Source organism: Meleagris gallopavo, chromosome 5, assembly GCF_905368555.1.
Source record: "Meleagris gallopavo chromosome 5, MGAL_WU_HG_1.1, whole genome shotgun sequence".
Classification (NCBI taxonomy): Eukaryota; Metazoa; Chordata; class Aves; order Galliformes; family Phasianidae; genus Meleagris; species Meleagris gallopavo.
In genome coordinates this window covers 22587100-22608912 of record NC_139408.1, presented here as the reverse complement: position 1 = coordinate 22608912, position 21813 = coordinate 22587100, and the positions used below count along the sequence as shown (strand labels likewise).

At 37.0% G+C, this 21813-nt stretch overlaps 1 protein-coding gene across 1 annotated transcript in view; it reads right to left on the bottom strand.

The window, feature by feature from the left end:
• MYBPC3 (myosin binding protein C3) overlaps positions 1-21813 on the bottom strand; it is a 58001-nt gene that overhangs the window by 2955 nt on the left and 33233 nt on the right. The window contains exons 20-31 of the mRNA XM_010711432.2: positions 21358-21435; positions 20003-20162; positions 19353-19457; positions 15865-16053; positions 13694-13828; positions 12413-12580; positions 11030-11118; positions 7044-7239; positions 3861-4000; positions 3034-3193; positions 2379-2515; positions 363-549 (exon numbers count right to left, since the gene is read on the bottom strand). Of these exons, the coding sequence (XP_010709734.2) occupies positions 363-549; positions 2379-2515; positions 3034-3193; positions 3861-4000; positions 7044-7239; positions 11030-11118; positions 12413-12580; positions 13694-13828; positions 15865-16053; positions 19353-19457; positions 20003-20162; positions 21358-21435 (1744 nt within the window). The remainder of the gene's footprint in view (positions 1-362; positions 550-2378; positions 2516-3033; positions 3194-3860; positions 4001-7043; positions 7240-11029; positions 11119-12412; positions 12581-13693; positions 13829-15864; positions 16054-19352; positions 19458-20002; positions 20163-21357; positions 21436-21813) is intronic.

The following is a 21813-nucleotide window of genomic DNA, read 5'->3' as shown; positions in this document are numbered from 1 at the left end:
CAGCTGCATGCAATGCACCTGGGTGACTTGAAAAGCTGGAGCCAAGATCCACCCCTTCCCAGACCTCATTTAAGGGTTGGCAGTAGAGGTGAGGGTATTTTGCTGGAGCTCCCTGTGTCCCTGAGTAGGTAGGTAGATTATTTCCTTTGTTTCTGTGTCCAGGACTGCCTTTTTTTGAGCATATCCTCACTTTCTGCAATCTAGGACTTTGCTACTATGCTGTTGCTGCAGTTTCCATCCTGTTACAGTGTTACAATGATGTTTAGTGGTGGGTTTTTTTGTTTTTTGTTTTTTTTTGAAATACCATTATTGTTGGTTTTTCCCTGCAAAGTTAGTGTTATCCATAATATTGATCTGATTACCTCTGACGTCCAGTCTGCACTCTATTTCAGCTTCACCACGCTCGTTAACAGCTTTGCAGGTGTAAAAGCCTCCATCAAATGGAGTGGGTTTCCGAATCTCCAAGGTCAGCACACCCTGTTTACTGAACATGCGGTATTTGGCATCCCCAGAGAGATCCACTTTGTTTTTGTACCAGAATATCTTTGGCTGAGGAACACAAAAGAAGAATTTTAAAAAAGGAGGCAGAAAATGGAACTTCCTGCTAGTCTAACAATGTTAGTTTAGCCATTAAAAGTGTATGCATTGTGGGGGCTGCACATTGCACAGCAACAGTAATTATTTTTCAAGAAGCCCCTGCTCATTCCAAGTACGAACTCGTGAAGCTTATGATTCAAGTGTTAAGAATTTTCTTTAACTCTCAAATAGCATATAGAACACGTAGCTCTATACCACAAATTAGTGTGACTTTTTAAAACCTTTACACTGGCTACAAATCCATTCCTTCAGAGATTATTTCACTGTGCGCATTAAAATATTTTTCAGTGCTTCAGCTACCTTACATAAAGTGAATTAAACTGCAGAGATTATCAGAGCAGAATTACAGAATGTGGTTTGTTTAGGTCTGGGGAAGGATTTTTCAAACCACTTAGCACATCTTTAGCAATTTTAATGTTCAAAATCAAGTTCCTGCTCAGCTTGTTGGCCTGGTAGCAACTCAAGTCATCGTGTTTTGATTCCAGTGTCTTTTATAAATGAAATTTTTAAAATGACAAACGTGTAGGACAAACTGTTCTTGTTTATATCAAGCTCACTGGTACACATAATAGAGAGATAGACTTAAAGTACTTGGTAACCAACAGTTTTTCAGAATGGCAAATCTTGCATTGACATCAGCTGCTCTGAAAAATTCCTGTTGCCGAGTTTCCCATTAGATATAGAGTTTTTTATTATGGTTAATTTGGGCAATGCAAGTTCAGAAATGCATCTGAAAATCTCCTTCAAGAGTATGAGATGCGCTGAAAGAGGAAGACTGTGTTTTTTGGGCTAATGTAGAAGGAAGAGCTGGCAGGCAGGTTCAAAAGACTCCGTCTACTGTACTGAACAGCTGTAAAATAGGAAGTGTAAAAATGTTACACAATGAAGTGATACAGAAACTCAAAAGGGTCAGATGACCAAGAGGGAACATCTCAGCTAACACTATAATTACGTCATTGATGTAGCCTGAGGCAGCTGCTGGGAGATGGATTTTGTCTGCCCTTGCTATGGTTTCTTCTGCGCTGTTCTTGTTTTGCAGCTGCTTATGTGCCTGTGCTTCCTGAGTTAATTTAAACAAGCAGTGATCTTGTTTTGCTTTATAGCTATCAAGTCCTTGTGCTGGGCCTGAGAGATGGAGAGGAGATGAAGATTAGCAGCCTGAAGGGGGAAGGAAAAGGATATTGCGTTTTTTTTGTCATTTAAATTTATGACATGATTACATCATAATGTGGTAAATTTCTTCATTACAGTCAAAAAGTCTGTTTCCCATTTCTGACAAACCTTAATTTAACTCCTAGCTGATACAGTTTTTACTTCTTGTTCCTGACTCTAACAACAACAAAAAAAAATCTACTTTTTGTTCTCTCTAAAGAGACTTCAACAAATACGTTTAGAGTGAGAAAATATTCTCATGAGATTTTAAACAAAAGCAAAACCGTCCAAATGGCAAGGTTAGCATAAAGCTGCAAGTCTTTCTCTTCCCTTTCCTCTGTCTCCCTTGCTGTATTGCCTATCTACGTGTTTACCCCATTCTACCTGCACTGCACTCACTGGTTTACTGTGTTTAGTGAACTAGGTGAGGCATAACAGCTGAAAAATAACCCAAGTAGTCAAAAAGATACTCCTGTGGATCTGATACTGTGTACAACTGTTATCTCTAGGGGGTGATAATTCAGGGGCGTGTACTTTTCCTCAATATAGTTATTTTAGTTACACTGAACTAGCATGAATTCCAAGGCAGTATCTTGGCTTGTATCAATGGTAGTTGACATATTTTGTACCTTAGGGATTCCTCTCACTGCACAGCTGAGTGTAGCGTTGTATCCTGCAATCACAGACCGGTTTACTAAAGGGTGAGTGAATTTAGGAGGTTCAGAGAAGTCGTGTTCTTTGTAACTAGGTGGCTTGTAAGTGGTGCCTGCAATTCAAAGAAACAGAGTAGTAATAACTGCTTTCAGTTCTGGTGAGTTGTGTACACCCTAACTGTCACATTGTTTTAGCTGTGTGACTTTAATGATGCAGCAGATTTTAATACTGAGTTTCACTGAAAATGCAGTACTTCTTTGGTTGGAAGATTCTCACAGTGATTGAATTTCTGCTTTTGTTAAACATGTGATAACCATGTCTGCGGTCTTCATCATGTAAATCTTTTTAACCCTAGAATATAAGTATAACCACACAGCTGTATTATTTTCTGGAAACACTATAGTTTAGGAAAAGTGTCTGATCAAGTATTTTTTGAAAAAATATTCAGTTTCTACAGAAGTCTGCCTAAATAAAGGCTTTTGATGCTAAAATACATTGTGAGTGCTAGTTACTTAGTAATGAAAATATCTCTGGTGGTACATCTACTAGTATTATATTTTTCATTTACAAACGTATTATTTCTGGTACTTAGCAGCTTTCGTAATGATTGTTTTTAATAGTAAATGTTACCTGTTTTTTGGATATAGGCAGGATTTTTGGTAGTTGCAGCAGTTTCACTCAATCCACACAAATTTTCACTGAAGACTCGAAAGAAATACTCATTGCCCATAATCAGGTCTGACACTACACAGTTTGTGCGACGGTAGTGGTCATAAACAGTGTACCATTCCTGCAACAAAACTGCACTATTTAGAAAGATACTTATAAGAGGTCAGACATGGTATGGAGAGATCATTTTTACTACAAGGGAAAGACAGGTATTTAACAGCTTGGGAAATGAACGCTAATGTTCTTTCTTGTGAAGATCAGCTGACCTGCTTTATTCTATTTTCTGGCTTATGTAGTTGTATGAATATTTGCACTTTGGAAAAACAACAACAGCAACAAGAAAAACCTCCTTACATTTTAGCCCTTCTTATATTTGGGAGCCTGATGAGAACATCTATTTGATGGGGCCTTCCTTGAGAGAGGCATTTCCCAGTCTGCCTGACAAAACTGCTTGTCCCAGTACATTCCCTAAGATGCCCAGCACTGAGCTCTTCCCTCCCATTCAGTTTATCTCTGTATTTGTCAAAAATGTGATTCAGAACACCTTCACAGCATCAGTCCAGTCACGACCAGAGATGGGGCAGGCTGTGTATGCTTCTTTTTTCCACTTAGTGTTTTGGTTCTTTTTAGATTATACTCTTAAATGTTTATCTGCCTTTGATGTGCCAGAGGACACCTTGGACGCACAACTGAGGGTCGTTAATTTAGCTGTTTTCATTTGGTATCTGTGTTCCTAAGCAAGAAGGTGTTTAAGCTCCTTAGAACTGCAAGGATTCAGTGCAGCTTACCATTGTCTTTTTGTCAGCTTTCTGGACCGTGTAGCCCAAGATCTGTGCATTGCCATCATCTTGTGGAGGTGTCCACTCCAGGGCAACATTAAATCCCCAAACATCGACCAGTTTTATATTCTGAGGAGGGCCAGGCTTATCTGCAGAGGAGACATGAAAAAAAAACTTAGCTTCTGCTTCAGGCGCTGAAAGTGTTGTCACTTCCTCCCATGTAGAGTAAAAATAGAGCTTGATAGCAATCTATAATTGTTTCACAGCAGTACACTCCATTTATGTGAAGTTGAAACCATAAACAGGAAAGTTGGGAAATTTTCAAATGCCTTTTTCAATACTTTCCTGGGATGCCTGGAGCCTACTGAAATATATAGGCAAGACAGTAGATGTTGGTGAGATAAACTCTTCCTTAAAGTTGAAAAAGAATCTTTTGAATTTGCTAATTAAAAAATATGCATAACAAGGAAAGCAGAATGAATCCTTTTGAAAAGTGGAGGTTGCTGGGATTTTGAAGCTATTGTGAAAGCCAAGATGAAAGCTTATATCTAACACAGCTCAACAACTTTCTGGTCTAGTTTTAGAGTGTGCTGAGACAGTAGTTGCTAATTCCTTCTGAGTCTTTAATATAATTTATTTTCTCTGCATAGCACAACTTTAGTGATAGGGTGGAGCAGGAAGAAAAGAAATAGGATACTAATGGAAAAAAATCATTTAACTCCAGCCAGATATCCTATAATACAATTTGTGATATGCAATTTTATTTAACACTACTGTAACCTGAAATTTTCCTAACCATTGAACTGTTTCATTAATTCAGACTTCTTTACTGTCCCAGAAATAAACTTTTTGTGCATTTAAGTTTCTGGCCATGAAAAGTGGTCTCAGGTGTTTAAATGCTCTGTCAGCACTTTTGAGCAAGTTCTATGGTGGCAATGACTGTAGGGAACTGATCTCAGTAACCAGGTGATCTTTTCCAGTCCTGTGCACTATTATAACCCTTAGACCTATCAACAAGGACATCTGTGAAGTACCGCAGTAGGTACTGAAGTTCTTGTTTCCTACATAAATGGTGTTTCTATGTCAGAAGTAAACAATTCTGAACTAAAATCTGAAACGTACATTGTGGAACATAACTCATGTTGAAACAAGAAAATGCAGGATTACTGAAAGGCATTTGATGCACAAGCTGAATAACATGTAGCATCTTTGCTTTGTTTGAAAATACGATGAGGGAATCTGGCAACAACAGTCTGCTCTATTTTGAAAAGGAAAAAGTCTAACCTCTTTAACCTGTTTAGAAAGTTTGTAAGGTTCTCACAAAAATTGCCATGTGCATTTTATTGCAAGAACTGGTAGTGAGTTGGTCTGATTTCTGTCAGAAGGCAGTCAAAAATCTAGATGAATTGTCACCAATCTTAACTCCATCAGCAGTGTTTTTGAGCCTTTCTACTTGGGTTCCATCTTGATTAATGTGACCAAAGTGGCCCTACTGATGGCACAGAACAAAGTTTTCCATAGAAACAGTAATTTCATGGTATGACTTTTGAATCTGTGTCACTTCATTCTGCTGATTACGATGGTACTTACTAAGTGATAGGACACAAATTGGTTATGGAGTCCTTGAAGTGTTGTCCTTTCACAGTTTGCACTGTTAATGAGCATGAGAATCTGTTTCTCTATCAGACTACTTGATTCTGTTGACTGAAATGGAAGGAGATAGCTCTGACAAAAGAGTGACAAAATCAAGAATCAGATTAGATGCCTCAGTTGCAGAAGTAGCTGCATATGTTTCAAGCCCTTTCTATTCTTTGCCTGGAATCAAATGGAATTTATTTATTCCTTTTCAGTTGAGCAAGCTGCCCAAGAAGTAGTAAGTTTAATACCTGTCTTCCAACTTGGACTTGCATTAATCTTTGTGATAAGATTACCTGCTTTTTTCAGCCATTTTCAGTATAATTTGACTATTAGTGTGTGTTTGTGTGTTTTTTCTACGGTGCCAAACTGGATGAAAGACATTTGATACTATGCTATAGGAGCAACATGCTAGAATTGAGAATCTTGAACAGGTTTTAGAAAGATATTTTGGTATATAGGGTGTACTTCTTGATCCAAGTCAGCTGGGATTATCTTGTTTTGGTTGGCCTCTACTTTGCTGTTGCAGTACTGCAGCCATCCTCCTGAGTAGAATCAGCTGATGGTATTAAAACATATTCACTCCAATTTGGTATGGCTTTCTTGCTTCTTGTTGGCACCACTTCATATGGATTCTGCCAACCATGTTTTATAGAATTTTAGGCAAAAAAAGCATTATATCTTTCATTTCAAAGAATTAGGAGTTATGTTTATATACTGTTCTTCTCCCAAAAATGCATATTGTAAGAAGGTATTGACATAGTGAAGGAAATCTAGGATGACAGTGTAAAAGAGGAAGGAAAAAAGAAATAAAGATTGTCATAAAGAAATTATGTAAAGCTGTAATAAGGAGAAATAGAATAATTCTGGCTGAACGTTACTGAAATCTGAGTGCTCAAGATTCCAGAATATATCTCACAAAATCCCAGGGAAAAATACTGGAACTTTAGCAGTCCGTTCCTTCAATATAAAACTAGCAAAGAGGCTGGATTTTGTATAAAATAGAGAGCAAGCTTCCACTAAGGCTTAAGCTACTTAGACACTCTCAGCAGAGTAACGCATTAAACATGAGTTTTATAAGTTCAAAAGACTGCATCCTGTCATCATTCTTAACTCTCTTAATATACCCATAGAGGTGTATTAGTGCCATGCTTTTATCTTCACTGTTGTTATCTGCTGAATTAACACAATAAAGTACACCTGTTCCAGGATTCATATTTCTTTCTTTGGAGACAAGATAGCTATTTTCTAGAATACCAAAACTCTCAAATTCAAATGGTAAGATGAGTGACATGTATATGTGAAAATATACTTAACAAAGAGTTTAAAGCTTGAGAATGATAATTAAGGGGGATGGGATTGAAGACTTCAGAATCATGAGCTGGGAAAGCTCATAAGCTGGGAAAATTCTGGAAAGTGCAAATCCTGCTGTGTGCTTTGTCTTGGTCGTCTGCTATCAGCCATTGTTAGAAAGGGATTTGGTGGTAGACGTATCTCTGGATGCCTCAGCAGGGTAACTGTGTGATACGCTTTGTTCTGATGTTGATGGGTTCTTACCTATGATTTGAATTGTTATTGCAACTGTATCTGCCATGTTTTCTATTTGAAGAGTGACTTCATATGCTCCTGAGTGATGGAGTTCTGCCTTTCTAATGAAAAGGATTGTGTCCGTGTTGCTGTTCCGAATTCCCACATCTTTGGAGTCTAGAGTTTGACCATCTTTCATCCAACTTATTTTGGGTCTAGGCTTACCCTGAGGAGAAAAAATAATTTTTTTTAGACTGCAATAGGTTTTTATTTTCATTTCTCTGGCTTATCTTTTTTTTTTTAATAGTGTTGTATAAGTCTAGACACCCTAACTTAGTATGCAAAGCTGCTAAGAGTAGAGTTTCTAAATGCTTAAAAAAAATAATAATAATGCTTGTGCTGGTCTTGTCCTATTTTCCAGGCATCTGTGATGCCAACAGTTGATCAGTTTAACTTTGATTATTGTTAAGTAATAGAAATCTTTGTTTGAGGAGTTAATTAGCTGATTGTTCCTTTCACTCACTTCCTTAAACATTAAATTCTCCATCTCGAGGCATTTTCAGTATCTTTCAAATCATGGTTAAAATGTTATAATTTGGGGGTGTAAATCTTATTGTATAATTGTTCCTGCATAGTAAGAATTGTTTTTCTGACTGTCAGCCTAGACAAATAGTGTTGCCACATCTCAACATTGAAGAATGATTTTGTGAAATCATTGAGCTAGTGTGGTTTATGTTACCATCACTCAGCCACTTCTGGGAAAAGTGGTAGATAATAGTTCTCTAGAAGTTTTGAGTGATACTTCTACAGTATGTTTCCACAGCAAAAATCCCAGTAAAACAGAAGTGGGCTATATCATGTTTATTAACTGCTTTTGTAGCCAATCTAGCAGAAAATATATGTTTATATTTTAAAGTTACTGTCAGATTAACATGGTGAAACAATGAAGCACAGCACTACAAATACCAGAAGTAGGTAAAATGGCTGGGCAGAGAGAAAGTAAGACCATCTGGATCAGGAATTAGGTCAACTTAGGCCACCCTGGAATTGAAGCTCAGGGCACCAAACATAGGGCATGTATTGCTCTCCATCTCTACTAAGAGAGAGATCCTCTGAAGGCTCTTCAATTCACTGTCTGGAATAAATTTTGTAAGTCTGTATCTTAGGCTACCAAGGGAGTTTATGATAGTGAGGCTTGTGGTGTAGATACTGAAATGCAGACAGAATGAAAAGAAATATCTGTGCCTTGATGTGCCTTTATTCTAGGTTTGTCTGCTACCTGCTCTGAAAGCCTATACACTTAATTTTCTGTAATATTAGGAAAATATTTTTATAAGAAGCAAGCAAAGATCTGTCCAAATATACAGTTTAAAAGGCTTCTAAACAATCAAAATGTTATTATTCTTTAAAGAACAGTCGTTTATCTGGTTTCTGCATCATTTGATGTTGTATCATAATTGATGATGTATCACTAATTCTGATGTAACCAGGCTTAATAATAAACCTTGAATAAGCAGTGGTTTTGGATCTCCCTTTTTCCCCGATTGGCAACTGTTTTTCTTAATATTTTCTGTCAAGGAGTATAGTCACATCAGACCTGTAGCTCTGAAAGATTAGGCATAAGGATATTTTGTCCAGTTCTAGTATACCTTCACCATGTCTGTTTTCTCAGAACATTCTTACGAAATATTATGTATATTACGAATATTACGAGAAGGAGACAGCTTCAGATGGAAGCTTTAGAAGAAATTCCTGAACAAGGCAAAGGAAATATGTTTTTGTTGGTTTTTTTTTTTTCCTCACCGTATCTGATTATTGGTGACCCTGTCAAGTAAAGTCCTCTATTGTAGAGTAAATTTTTACTTGTATGGAAGTAGAGGTTCCATAAGAGTAAAAGGGCTTTTTCAGGTTTTGTTTGCTTAAATGTCTAGTTTGTCAAGACAAATACTTGGCTAGCTTTTTGACTGATTACAAGATTGAGTAGTTCTTGATTGATTTAATAAGTTGAACACAGAATCTGGCCCCAAATGTCTTGGTAAAAATGATTACAAGAAATTGTAACATTATGAAGTATCCTTTTTCGTTGGCTGATTGGAAGAGATATCTCAGTTATAAATTAAGCTTTGCAGCTGCTGCTATTCTAGTGTTGTTGATCAGCTACTTTCATTATAGGTCTTTCTGAGTGGTAACCGAAGATTACAAATGTTCACAGTGTTGGTTTTCATATAGTCTTGTATTTATAGGCTGTGAAAAACATAAACAGATAGGTACTAGAAACGTGCTTTCTATCTCAGAGGGTTCTATTTCAGTGATGTGTTATAGGTAATCTGAGAGAATAGTGAGTGACAAAGGAGATCTATTGATAGCGAAGAACAAATTTAAATGCTTTTTCATGTTTATGTGCACATATACATGATTGACAAGGAGTCACACTGTGAGTCTTACACACTAGTAACATGTAATACCCCTTCAATCATTTGCCCACTTAGCAGAGTTTGATATAATATGTTGGCTCCTCCTCCTTTCAGCAGAAATCCCACCTGCCTGATGTGTAAGTAGGGCATAGGTTAGTAATAATACTGCACTTGTGTTTTTTTCTGTACGTTCTTATCAAAAGTTGGATAGAATTGTAAATAGGATTTAGCTCAGGATACCATGGCAAAATAGTTGATAGAAATCCAGTGAAATTAAGTGACTAAGTAGTGGCCACAGAAGTCAGGCAGTTTTGACAGAGTTGCTAAAAATTACAAATAACAGAAGGTATTGGCTTATGCTTTGTCTAGATCCTATCCTATCCTATGTTCTGTGGTTCATGGTCTTATAACTTAAGCTCTTTGTAATTTGAATTTGTAATTTGCAATTGTATATTTAGTCTTTTTCCTTGCTAAGAAACATTCAATAAAAAGAACTTCTAAAAAATACAAGTAACAAAATGTTATTTTTGCTATGCTTTTCTGAAAGATGCCCAGTTTTGAGTGTCCTAAGAAGTTTTAAAGTATTGTTTAATAATTCTTAATTGCTTAAGAACAGCTAAAAAAAAAAAAAAAATCTTTATACACACACACACACACACATATATACATATATCATGAATTAAAACTCTGTGGTTTTGTTTCCTGGCTAAAATTTAGCATTTCTTGTTTCCCTTACCTTTTTTAGGAAGAGCAGTCTATACCTTTATGTGATTTGTCTGTCAATCAGCCACTCAAATAACTTAAGAACTAGTTGGTTCATTTCAGTTAAATTAGGCTGCGGACTAGAAATCCCTAGGATTAGTTTAGTACAGTTTTGTTAAAACTGATGACAGAGTAAAACACAGATGACTCAGTGTCCTTGCTGAGGAGAGTTAAGGAAGACTGTGTTCATCCTCTTTGTTAGGCAACAGCTAATGATACCTTAAGTGAAGTGCTGGATTATTTGCAACATGTACCTGTGCTGGCCCAGGGAACTAAGGACAAGAACTAAGGCCCAGGGAACTAAGGACATACCGGCTAGGGCTATGAGGGAAGGAGGGAAAAGGACTGTCAGCTCTTGTGGAGTGCTGTGATGAGCCTGTCCTGAGCAAAAAGGTTATTAGGAAAACTGATAAAAAGGAAAAGTGATATATTTGTGTCTTATACTTTTAATACAACCCCTTAAACTTCATCAGATTCTCTGCTTGTGGGGCAGCTTGTCAATTTTGGTAAATTTTCTTCATTTTAGACATTAAAGCAGCAAAATTATCAGCTTAATTGTTTTCACAAGTTTAAACAAGCTTGCGTAACTGAAGTGTGGTTAACAAGATAGGGCTCTACAGTTACAGTAGTTAATCCTTCCTCTTGGACAAGAAAAGTCATGAAAAACAAACAAAATCAACTGGAACTGTAAAAACAAACAAAAACAACCAAAATAGCTTACTGATATTAGAGTGATTATTAATACTGCTCATGAAGTGGAGCAATGGGAACTTGCATAAGGGAAACTACTTTAGCTAAGTCACGATAAATACTTGTGAGTAAATAGAAAACAGTACAAACCTGAAAAGGTATCATTATATTGATTGTCTCACCCACTTTCTTCACCAGAGTCTGTCTGAGATGGCGCGGCAGCCAGATTTTGGGACGCTCTGCAGTTAAGAAATAGTATGTTAATACAAAGCTTTTGATTATTTGAAATATTACCTACAGGACAAATAAGATGAAATACTGAAGAGGAAGGGCTTGAAGGCTTGTAAGCATAAGAAAACGGTGCAGTCTGTTCTTACGTTGCAGAGCAGGTAGCTCTCTAAGCATTTTCTGATGTATTTGTCTACAAGATACACATCTAGTAGCAAATCTGTTATGTATTTACAACAGTGCATTTTGCATTGATGGCAGGACTTCTGAGACAGTGTTTTATTCAGAATGGCAGATTTGGGTGACTTCTGTTTGATGTGAATCTTCTGGGTGGACTTTATTTCTTTGGAGAACTTTATCAGGTAGTAAAAGGGGTATATTGAATTGAAAATGTAATTATAGATGACGATTAATCTGTTGCTCTGTTGTTACCACAGCCCCTTGCAAATTGCCATTTGGATGACATTGGACTTAGAAAGTACAGCAATCGGTGAATCGCCTTTACCTCTCTATGGTAATTCAGTTACAGTACTTTGAGGTGGAAGGTGTGGAGTAACATAGCACACCTTCCTTTTCACTAAAGGACAGCAGTGCATGCTCTTTCTTTCAATCCCTGCTTTCTACGTTCTCCTTGTGTCCATTTTTCTTTTCTCAGTCATTTTTAGAAGAGTATATCAACCTAAGTTGGAGTACCTGTCATCTTGTCCATTTAGTTTTGAGCTGCATTGCAGCTCTCATTTACACTGGGTCATTTTGCTGTTAGTGAGACTCTGGCAGACACTTTGTGTGAGTCAAGGCTGAAGAATCCATTATTAGCAGCCCTTGATATCTTTTGGACTCCAGTCAAATGACTTGTAATCCTCTACTGCTGGGTGATAAACATGGTGTTAATTAATAACCCAGAACAATCAAGTTCAGATAACTACTTTCATTTGAAGAGACCTCTTGCCTCAGTGAATGTGGTCATTTTGCAGTAATATAACAGCTTTCCTAGCAGAGAGCCAGATATTAAAAACTGGCCCCTTGAATGCTGACAGTGACACTATCTGAGGTGAAAAGTACATAGTTTGCAAGTTTGATTTTTGTTTTAACAGCTACATGTTATAAATAGAAGGGCTGGACAGGATGGCAATGTTCTCTGGTTCAGAAGACTTTTAGCACAAAGTCAAAGTGGCAGAATTGTTTGGATTTGTTTTCAGAAGGCAGCACAGCCTTGTCAGAGCTGGGATTTTTCTGCATTGTGTACAATTAGAATTTTGACCATAGACAATAGATGACTGAGATTTATTCAATCTAAATACTCACGCATGATCTCTTGAACAGTAATGGGCTCTTTGATTATTGCTGCTCCACTTTCACCAGCCAAGTTTATAGCCTTTACACGGAAATAAAGTTTGTCACCTGTGACCAGGTCTTTAATCAGTGCAGATGTTCGCTCAGTTAGGCCAGGAAGAGCTGGAGTCCATTCTGCAGCTGCAAGTACAGGATTTTTATTTTGTAATATTTTATTAATTTTCCAAATGGATGCCTTGTCTACAATTGAAAGAAAATTTGTATTGAGGTAACATGGATTTAACTTGCAATACCATGCTTAGAATGGAACACACTGAACTGGAAGAGAACTCTTGATCTACGGGTATGGGATCAACTTTGGGTTGTCTCTTCACCATTCTGTTTCACAGAGCTTAGGGCTGTGGGGTTTCTTGACATATATTTTCTTAGCAGAAGATGGAGAGGGAAGCATTTTGGAAGTGGCTAGAAAGTGAAGCCTCAATTTCATTTTTTTCCTGAAGCTTATTTTCTATGGGTGTCCAAAGCACATAATTTTTGGAATGTATTCTTACTTTCTCATTTGATGCTGTAAAACAAAGTTTGTAGAGCCTACTAAGTTTTGCTAATGTCATAGAAATACTACCAATAAAATTATGCTTCTATGATGATGGCTTGAAGATTTTGGTAATTTCATAATGATATCTCATTAAAGGCTAGAAATGACTTCTGCATAAATTATACCCTGTAAAAACCCTAGCTAAGGTTATACGATAGTTGAATTTCCTGTCAGAGAAGATTCCATTACTGAAATAATTATAAATTTGTTAGTTGATTTTTTTTTTAAATATGAGTGTTATATTGTAGCATCACAATACAGTACATTGAACATTGTAGATATGATGCAGTCATATTTTTTATTATTGGACCACAGGTATTCCAAGAGGTAACAGTTACTTGCAAATTTGACTAATTTCCTTACACTCATGGTATTGTATTGGTTTTAGAGAATACACAATTTGAGTATGACAAAAGTATGAGCGACTATAGAACAACACTGATATTCTTGTTAGTACTTTCCTGTGTCAAAGTTTATGATGACTGTGAATATGAGCATACAGTTGATGTGACTATCATGGTTTTAGAGTTATGTCAGGTAAATCTGGTGATGGATGCCAAGGATGTTAGTCACAGGTTAGAGTTCAAATTTAGTGATGCTAGATGCAGTTATTTATTGTAATATTGCAGTGAAATGTTTGCAACTGCAGTATTTTAATAATGTTTAGTTGCCTCTAGCTAGTAGTTGTGCTTACTTACATCCCTCTTTGCAGTATTCCACTATATAGCCATCTAATCCCCCTGCTCCAATCCGCTCAGGGGGTCTCCATTTCAAGGCAACAGTGGTGTCAGAGACATCCTCCACTGTAAAGTGTGTTGGTTCACTTGGAGGAGCTGTAAGGCAACATTTAGAAGTAAATTCCGAGTAACAGGAATGTTACTGTCAGAATTCAAAGGCTGTAGAAGTTACGATTAGTGTCTGAACTATGTACCACTATTTTAATAAAAAGAATTTAGCTGAAACTCAGTTGTAAAATGCAACTACTAATACTTCATTTGATAGAAGTGTGGCATAAGATTCCTGTAATGGGGAGCGGAACAAGAAGGCTCTTTTGTAACATCATAAAGGTGCTTGTAATAATAGTTCCTGTTCACATATGCTCCTCTGAAAGTAATTAAAAAAAAAAAAAAAAAAGAATTGCAAACAATTCAGTCAAATTACCAGCAGAAGTCTTCAGTAATGTTTGGAAATCCAAATGCATACAATTTGTGTGCTGTATTTACACCCTGATCGTAGTTAGACAAAATTCATCACTGGCTAAATTTGATGTAACTTGTTTTGATCAAGAAGTGAAGAACATGGCCAGAAGTTTTTGACTATATGTTTACTGAAACATTAGTTCTGCTTTGCTCATTTGTAACACAAACATATCTGAAAAAAAAAAATACTGGGCTGAAAAACCTTCAATTCATTGACATGTAGCTATTTTATGTATTTTTCAGAACAGAAATCTCTTAATTCCTTTGAAATCCATAGTTCAGAATGACCACTGGCTAGATTCAATCTTCTTAAATATGATTTTTGTCTACTAATTCAAAAAGAAACAAAAAGCCCTTACTGGAGAATCCCAAATTGTGAATATGCACAAGTTCTGCTACCAAATCATTGATTTCAATAAGCAAACAGAAAGATAACTTCAAAATAACATTTGCAATTATTGGAACGTAGTATTTAGTATGCATGGAATAAAAGCAATCATTAAGAATTAAAGAAATTTTACATACTCTGCATAGGTATATATTCTAAACTAAATATCTTTTGAATAATCTTGAGAGATTTTACCTATTAAAAGTTCTTCATAGAGGAATACAGAATTATAAATTGTGTAATGGATTGAAATTGATCTTAATTCCTGAAGTAACTGCAAAAATAAATATAATCCAGTTTCCTTTCTGTAGTTATGTCAATATTTTTCATATTAATAGTGGAATCAAGGATGTGAACCAGAAACAGGAGATGAAGGCAGCTGGGAGCATATGCAACCACACAGTGTATACACCATCAAAACCCCAAACCTCTTTTCTGAAGCAGTAAGCGTGAACTTTATCCTTAATCAAGTAAAACTCTACCTATCCCATGAAAACTTTGGACCTTTTTTTTCAGTAGCTCCGCTTGATGGTTTTTTGTTGCCTTCTTTTCTTGCAGACCAGCTGTTTTGTATTTGAAATCCAGAATTAAAAGACCCTTCTTGCAGTGCATCCTTTCCTTCTGGCCCATTCACTGCATCATCTGTTTTTGCATTATTTCCTTCAGCAGGTTGTCCCCCTTCACTGATTTTAGTAGATTTAGCAACTCTTGTCATTTTAATGTCCAGCTAGTTGTATTTTTGTGGCTCCTCTTTCTAAAGCTCTTAGCAGGGAGGCTTCCTGAGGACTCTCTTAGTTTGTTCTGGCTCAGAGGTTGCAGGAGACACTGTATTGCTGCAGTGGGGTGGATTATTTATAGTAAATCATTCCCTAAATATTTTCTTAATCAGCTATCCTTTTGGCTGCAGAGGGGGCCAGGATTAAGGGAGGACTGGGTGGGATACTGTGATATTTGCACCCATAAGGCAACGGGGGAAGTTGAGAGGGACGGGCAAATTTCTGTCAATTAGCTCTCCTCCTTTCCAGATCCAGTTTGACTCTCACACTTCTAATTATAACAACTAAATGTACATCAGCAATTTCATGAAACTGGAACCTCTGTGCTTTGCAGGAAGGGAAATGAGAGATGGAGAAGAGGAAGATGACAAAGGAAAAAGCTGATTAAGCATAGAAGAGCTTTTTTGTAACACGTTCTTTTTAAGCATAAGGGCAGTTGAATAGAAGAGGTGAAAATTGTTCTGTCTTCTTTTTTCCTGGAAATAACAGAGCGTGATAGAACTCACCAATTGGCATGAAGGGTTGTGAGGCAGGGCTTGGCCGGGACATGCCAATAGAATTCACAGCATAAATCCGCATCTCATAAACTACTCCTTCAATCATTCGCTTGGCTTCATAGGTTAGCTCTTTTAGAAGGTCAAAATTCAGCCTCATCCATCGATAGCTCTTCTTCTTCTTTCTCTCTAAAATATAGCCTGGAAGGGATATCTCTTATGATGTAAAAGAACTGCAAGTTGTTTCACATGCAGGAAAAAAAAACACCTTTTTTTCTATGACACAAAGAGACAAACATTATTGCATATAACTGAGTTGTGTGAAGTTCAGGTATTTTCCTTAATTTTCCTTTTTTATTACTATCTTTCTATCCGATGTTCTTATCTGAACAGTTATGCTTTTCAGAGTACACCTCACTTAGAATTGTCTATGTCTGTTCTTAGGCTTAAGTATGTTTTGCATGCTATACTAATTTACTCAAAGTTAGCAGTGTTAGTTAGATGCATGCAAAATAGTAAATTGTTGCTGGTGAAAGGTGTGGTCATTCTGTCCTGCTGTTGGAGAAATACGTGAGACTCAGGAGTTCAACAGAAAACCCATTTCTTGAAGGAGAAATTGCCTTGAAATGCATAAAATGAGTTAAAAACTAATTTACTTCATTCTACAGCAATCTTGAATAACGGCATCAATTGCAATGCAAAATGTTAATAGGAAGAATGATTTGATATCTCCCTTTAAATTATTTCATATCTCTTTTAAAAGCAAAAATTGCTAGATATACGTCCATTTATAGATCCATTGCTAAGAGGCAGAATTATAGAGTGCCTGTAATTGAGTGCAGATCCCAGCTGTGCTTCAGCCCTACAATGGAGTGTATCTCAGCCATGCACAGCTTCCTCACTCTCCCTCCCCTTGGGAAGGAGAGTGAACCTGCATGATTGCAGAGAGCTGGGATAGCTGGCTATGCTGTAGAGCGTAACTGTAGTGTAGCTTAGATATAGTCTTCAATACATCTCTTACCCTTTGGTCATCCACAGGTTTTCCCACACTACCATACTGTTTTTTTGTTTGTTTGTTTGTTTTTGTTTTTCAGAATGAATAAACTAGATGGAATTAAGAGAGGAACTTCAGTTTAAAAGATAAACACCTTTCCCCAAACTGAGAATATAGTCTGTAATCCTTGATCCTTAATGTGGAAAGTGACTGTATAAGAGTTTGGAAGGTTTGTGTAAAATCACTTTTCTGTGACCCTATATGAAAGAGTCGTAGAATGGTTTGGGTTGGAAGGGACCTTTAAGATTATGTAGTTCCAAACCCTCGCTGTAGGCAGGGTTGCCTCCCTCTAGACCAAGTTGCTCAAAGCCCCATCCAGCCTGGCTTCAAATGCCTATTAGGAAGGTACATCCACAGCCCTGCTGGGCAACCTGTTCCAGCGTCTCACCACCATTGCACTCAAGAATTGCTTCCTAGTATCTAGCCTAAGTCTACCCTATTCCAGTTTAAAGCAATTTCCCCTAGTCCTGTTGCTACGTGCCCTATAAAAAAGGCTAAAAAGTCCCTTCCCCAGCTTTCCTGTTGATTCTCTTAATGTACTGAAAGGCTATAAGGTTCCCCCCCCCCCCTCCCCCAGAGCCTTCTCTTCTCTGGGCTGCAGAGCCCCAGCTCTCTCAGCCCGTCCCCATAGCAGAGGTGCTTCAGCCCTCCTCTGGACCTGTTCCAAAAGATCAATGTTAGCTGTTTCTTTACACCTAGCCATATTTAATTTCTTCTTGTCTGTATTGAGGTGGTATGCTTGGTTGTGATGCGCATAGACTTCTTTTAAGCAGATTTTGTTTAGAAAGCTACTGATCTTACAGCTATGGAGTGAATAATTAGAAAATATCTAGAACAGCAATTTATACGTACCGTGAATGAATATGTATTTTATGTGGATTTCTACCTATTCCTACAGAGTATATGTCTGTAACTGGCCAACTACAATAGTATAGGGATATATCAAATTGTGAAAACTTGTGAACTAAGCCTCAGTCCATGGAGTTCACAAAGTTTATGGCTATCAAACTTGCAGATGCCCCTTTGGTATACCTGAAAAGTATGATTCTCACAAGGCCTGAAGGGAGATGAAGAACGATAGGAATAACAGGCACAGACATCCTGCATCAGTAACCTTTCCTGTCAGTGTTAAATTGCAAGACAAGCAAGGGAGTCTACAGAATGTTTTGTGAAATGAGTGGTGAAAGTTCCTTTGAGGTGACAGGTTGTATGATCGCTTCTAATGTTAAAAGTTACTTCTGGTATACTACTTTTCAGTGGCTTTTTAAGCAAAGTCAAATGCTGTGAGCAAAAAACCTACGACATAGGTGTTTTTGCTTTTTCTCTCTTTATCCATGTCTGCAAAACTGGGAGAAGTTTTGGCAACTCAGTTTCATTTTTCAGTAGGAATAATTTGCTGTCAGAACCAAGGAACTTGCATACCATTGAATTGCAATTAAAATAGATAAAAAGAAGAGAAAAAGACCATGCTGGTTCTGTTGCTAATATTTGATAGGGCAGTTTATGTTCCCAAATGCATAGAATGCATGATAAAGATATTGCTTTAGCAATATAGAAATGAGACTCCCATGAAAAGCATGTAACTGTGGAAAGAGGGTATTAATTTCTGTATGTTAGATACAGACAGTATAGACTGTAGAAGAATGTCTAAATCTGTAACAATATGGAGACAGATGAGAATATGTACATCTTTTTCTCCTGTCTTTTACATTTGCTTTTTTAGGTTTCTTTGAGTGGCTATTGAATAGTGATCTTAATTAAACAAATTGCTACATTTGCGGTTCAGAAGAATGTTTTTCCCCAGGATTGACCAAGATTCTTAGTTGTTTTCTTTTCCTTTTTTAGGATCACAGGGTGTCTTGTCTAAAAAACACCATGAACTACAGAGGGCTTACCATGGAACTGGTTATATTCCTGTGTCAGATTTTCTGCGGCATCACAGGATGATTTTGGCCTCTGGATTTTAGTACATGTTTTAAAATTGTTGAAGAGATCAAATTGTGTTTGTGATTTGTCATGTGTAGTTGTATATAAAATAGGATTATGTAATTTTTTATAAACAAACAAACATTTTGTATAAGAGCTTGAGACAGCTTGAGTTGATGAGTAGTGCAGCCACAGCTCTGCTCTGTTATTCCTAAGGCTTCTATACTGACTGATGATTTCAGTTTTGAAATTGAAGTGACACTTCTTTTAGCTTCACCTTCTACCTGGCTGACTTGTCAAAATATTTCTCTGACTCAAACAGCACAGGTAGGGGGCACCATCACCCCTGGTATCAAAGGGCCGGTCCAGATGGGTTTGAAGCTTTGCTTTATTAGTGAGTGTCTGAGTGAGCCTTCCTAGTGTGAATAAATGTATGAAATCCTTCTGCACCATTTTAAAGGAGCAGAAAAAAAAATTGTAGGTGAGACTGCTGGGGACTTTGTATTTCAGCACTTCTTACCAAGTACTGGTTGCCCACCATCATATGTAGGAGGTTGCCACTGCACAGTGCAGTAATCTTCTCCAATGTTGCTGATCTTGGGGGCTTCTGGAGGGTCAGGAACATCTGAAGAAAAAGGTCGGAATGCATGGGAGTTGTTACTGTTTCTGTTTACAAATCAATTATTTTTAACTTCTTTTTTTCCATATAATAAGTCTAAACCTGAAGTAACCAACCATCCTGAGGAATATCCAAATAGTTTTAGGGGCATGTATGCCTCTTTATTCCATATTAGCTGTTCATGGCTTAGAAAATTAAATTACTTTTGTCTAAAAAAAAATATATATATATATATATTTTCCTCATCTTAGCAGGAAATGTATTCCTTAGAAGAGAATGTCATCTATAAAATGTTAGGATCACCTGAAACTGGAAAAAATATAAAAGGAAAGCACAGAGTTTTACTGGGAGGAGTTCTTTCTTTTTCATGGAGCAGCCATCTACCTGCAAAAAACACTTCTGCCATTCCTGGGATTGCTAGTATTCCTTCCTTTATGATCCTTTTTGCTTTTTTTCTTAAGCTGAGACTTTGGCTGTTCTACAGAAATTCTACAGAATTTCAGTGAACTTGAGATGCTTTTGTGCTCTGGTTGTTGCGTTCTTTCACTTACCAATAACTTTGACTGTGATATCAGCCTTATCTTCTCCCACTGGATTCTTAACTATAACTCGGTATACTCCCTCATCCTCCTTTTCAGCACCTTCAATGATGAAGACACAGTGGTCTTCATGCTTCTCCACACGAACTCTGCCTTCAGATTCAAATAGAAGCTGTGGGCAGTGAAAGTAAAAGAAACAGTCAGTATGACTGTACCAGGGACAGCCTAATGAGCCTGTATGTGAGTTGGTGAAAATCTTGTTACTGAATATTATCAAAAAAATTAAGAAGATATAGCGTCAAATTCTTTTTGTATGTAGAGAAAATAGCGGCTAAATGTCTCAAAACAAGCAACTGTAGGGAAAATTGGACCTGAATGTCTCTGGGTAGTTAGGATTCATTGCTAGTTTCACATACATGATTGCATTTCAAAGAAGCTACAAAGTACTACAAATTCCTGATTGGGATAATAGCAAGGTGAAGTTTCACTGATAACAGTTGGGTGGAACGTAAATTGGAGGTGATTTGCAAATTCATTCAAGTGTACGAGCAAACATTCTAGTTCAATGGTGTCTACATCAGATAACATGGATTTGAACAATTTGCTTCTAAGAATGTTGCCATATTTTTTTTTTGCTACTGTTAATGGCATCAGTATGATTGTTGTCACTCAAGAATGCCGTATGGGATCACTTTCTGCTCTTCTCAGTGCTATGAGGTATAAACATAACCAGAAGAACTTTGCTGTGTGTTTATTACACTCTCCATACTTCATGTGCCCACATCTGTAGGCAGTAAACAAGAAACTTTACAAAGCATGTGTGCCTATCCAGTGAATAGCACAGAAGAATCTTAAAATAAATATAAGAATATATAAAATATAAATACTTAAAAATATATATAATAAGGAAACCTTTTGGAAAATTCTTCTTTTCACTGTACATGTGTAGCCTATTTTCCTGATCCTGTAATAATTTGTCTTTTTTTTTTTTTTTTTTTTACCCTCAGGATATTGCTGGAGCTTACAGCTTGGGGGGGGGGGGAGAAGGGGGAAAGAGGGATAAACATTCAGAAATAGATTGAAAAGAGTTTTAAACAACTTATTTGATTCCTTGTAACTAAGCCATCATGTGATGGTAATTAGAGATTTTCTTGATCAGCATCTTACTCTAAAATCACTCACTAAATCTGTTTTGCTTGTTCAAAGAGTTTGGTAATTGCCATTGTGAGGCAGAATGATGGGTGGCTGTGCTATTTATTTTACCAGTTTTAAAATCTACTGACTTAAATTTTGTTTTCTTTCAAACTGGACCACTGAAATGGAAAGCATTAGGCATGTTTCTGTGTCTGCATAAATGAGGAACTCACCTTACTATCAGTACTTAAATCACTGCTGTTTTCTGAGGGGGTCATAGAATCTTCATTGCTTTGAAGAAGTTCACCTTTCTAAATAAACAAAGAAACCACAGAAAGATAAATATTTCTGAGCAGAACACGAAAGCTGTTTCTGCAAGACAGGAGAAGAGTCCATAGGTATGCCTCAGTGCTTGAATGTAAAGGTGTGAGAAATATTGTAGAGCACAGTGAGAGAGCAAACCGAACTGGGAAGGAAATCAACATGTGTGAAACAAAAAAAGCAGAAAAGGAAGTAGATATGTCAGACTGCAGTGATTTAGAGGAAGGATAAGTCAGCAAACCAAATCTACAGCTTCATAAACAAAGATGCAAGACATTCCCGGAGTAGAATTTTAACTGATCATAAATCAGTGTATGTCTTGTGGTAATAGTTATAATGACAAAAATGTAATAGTGGGATAGTAAGTC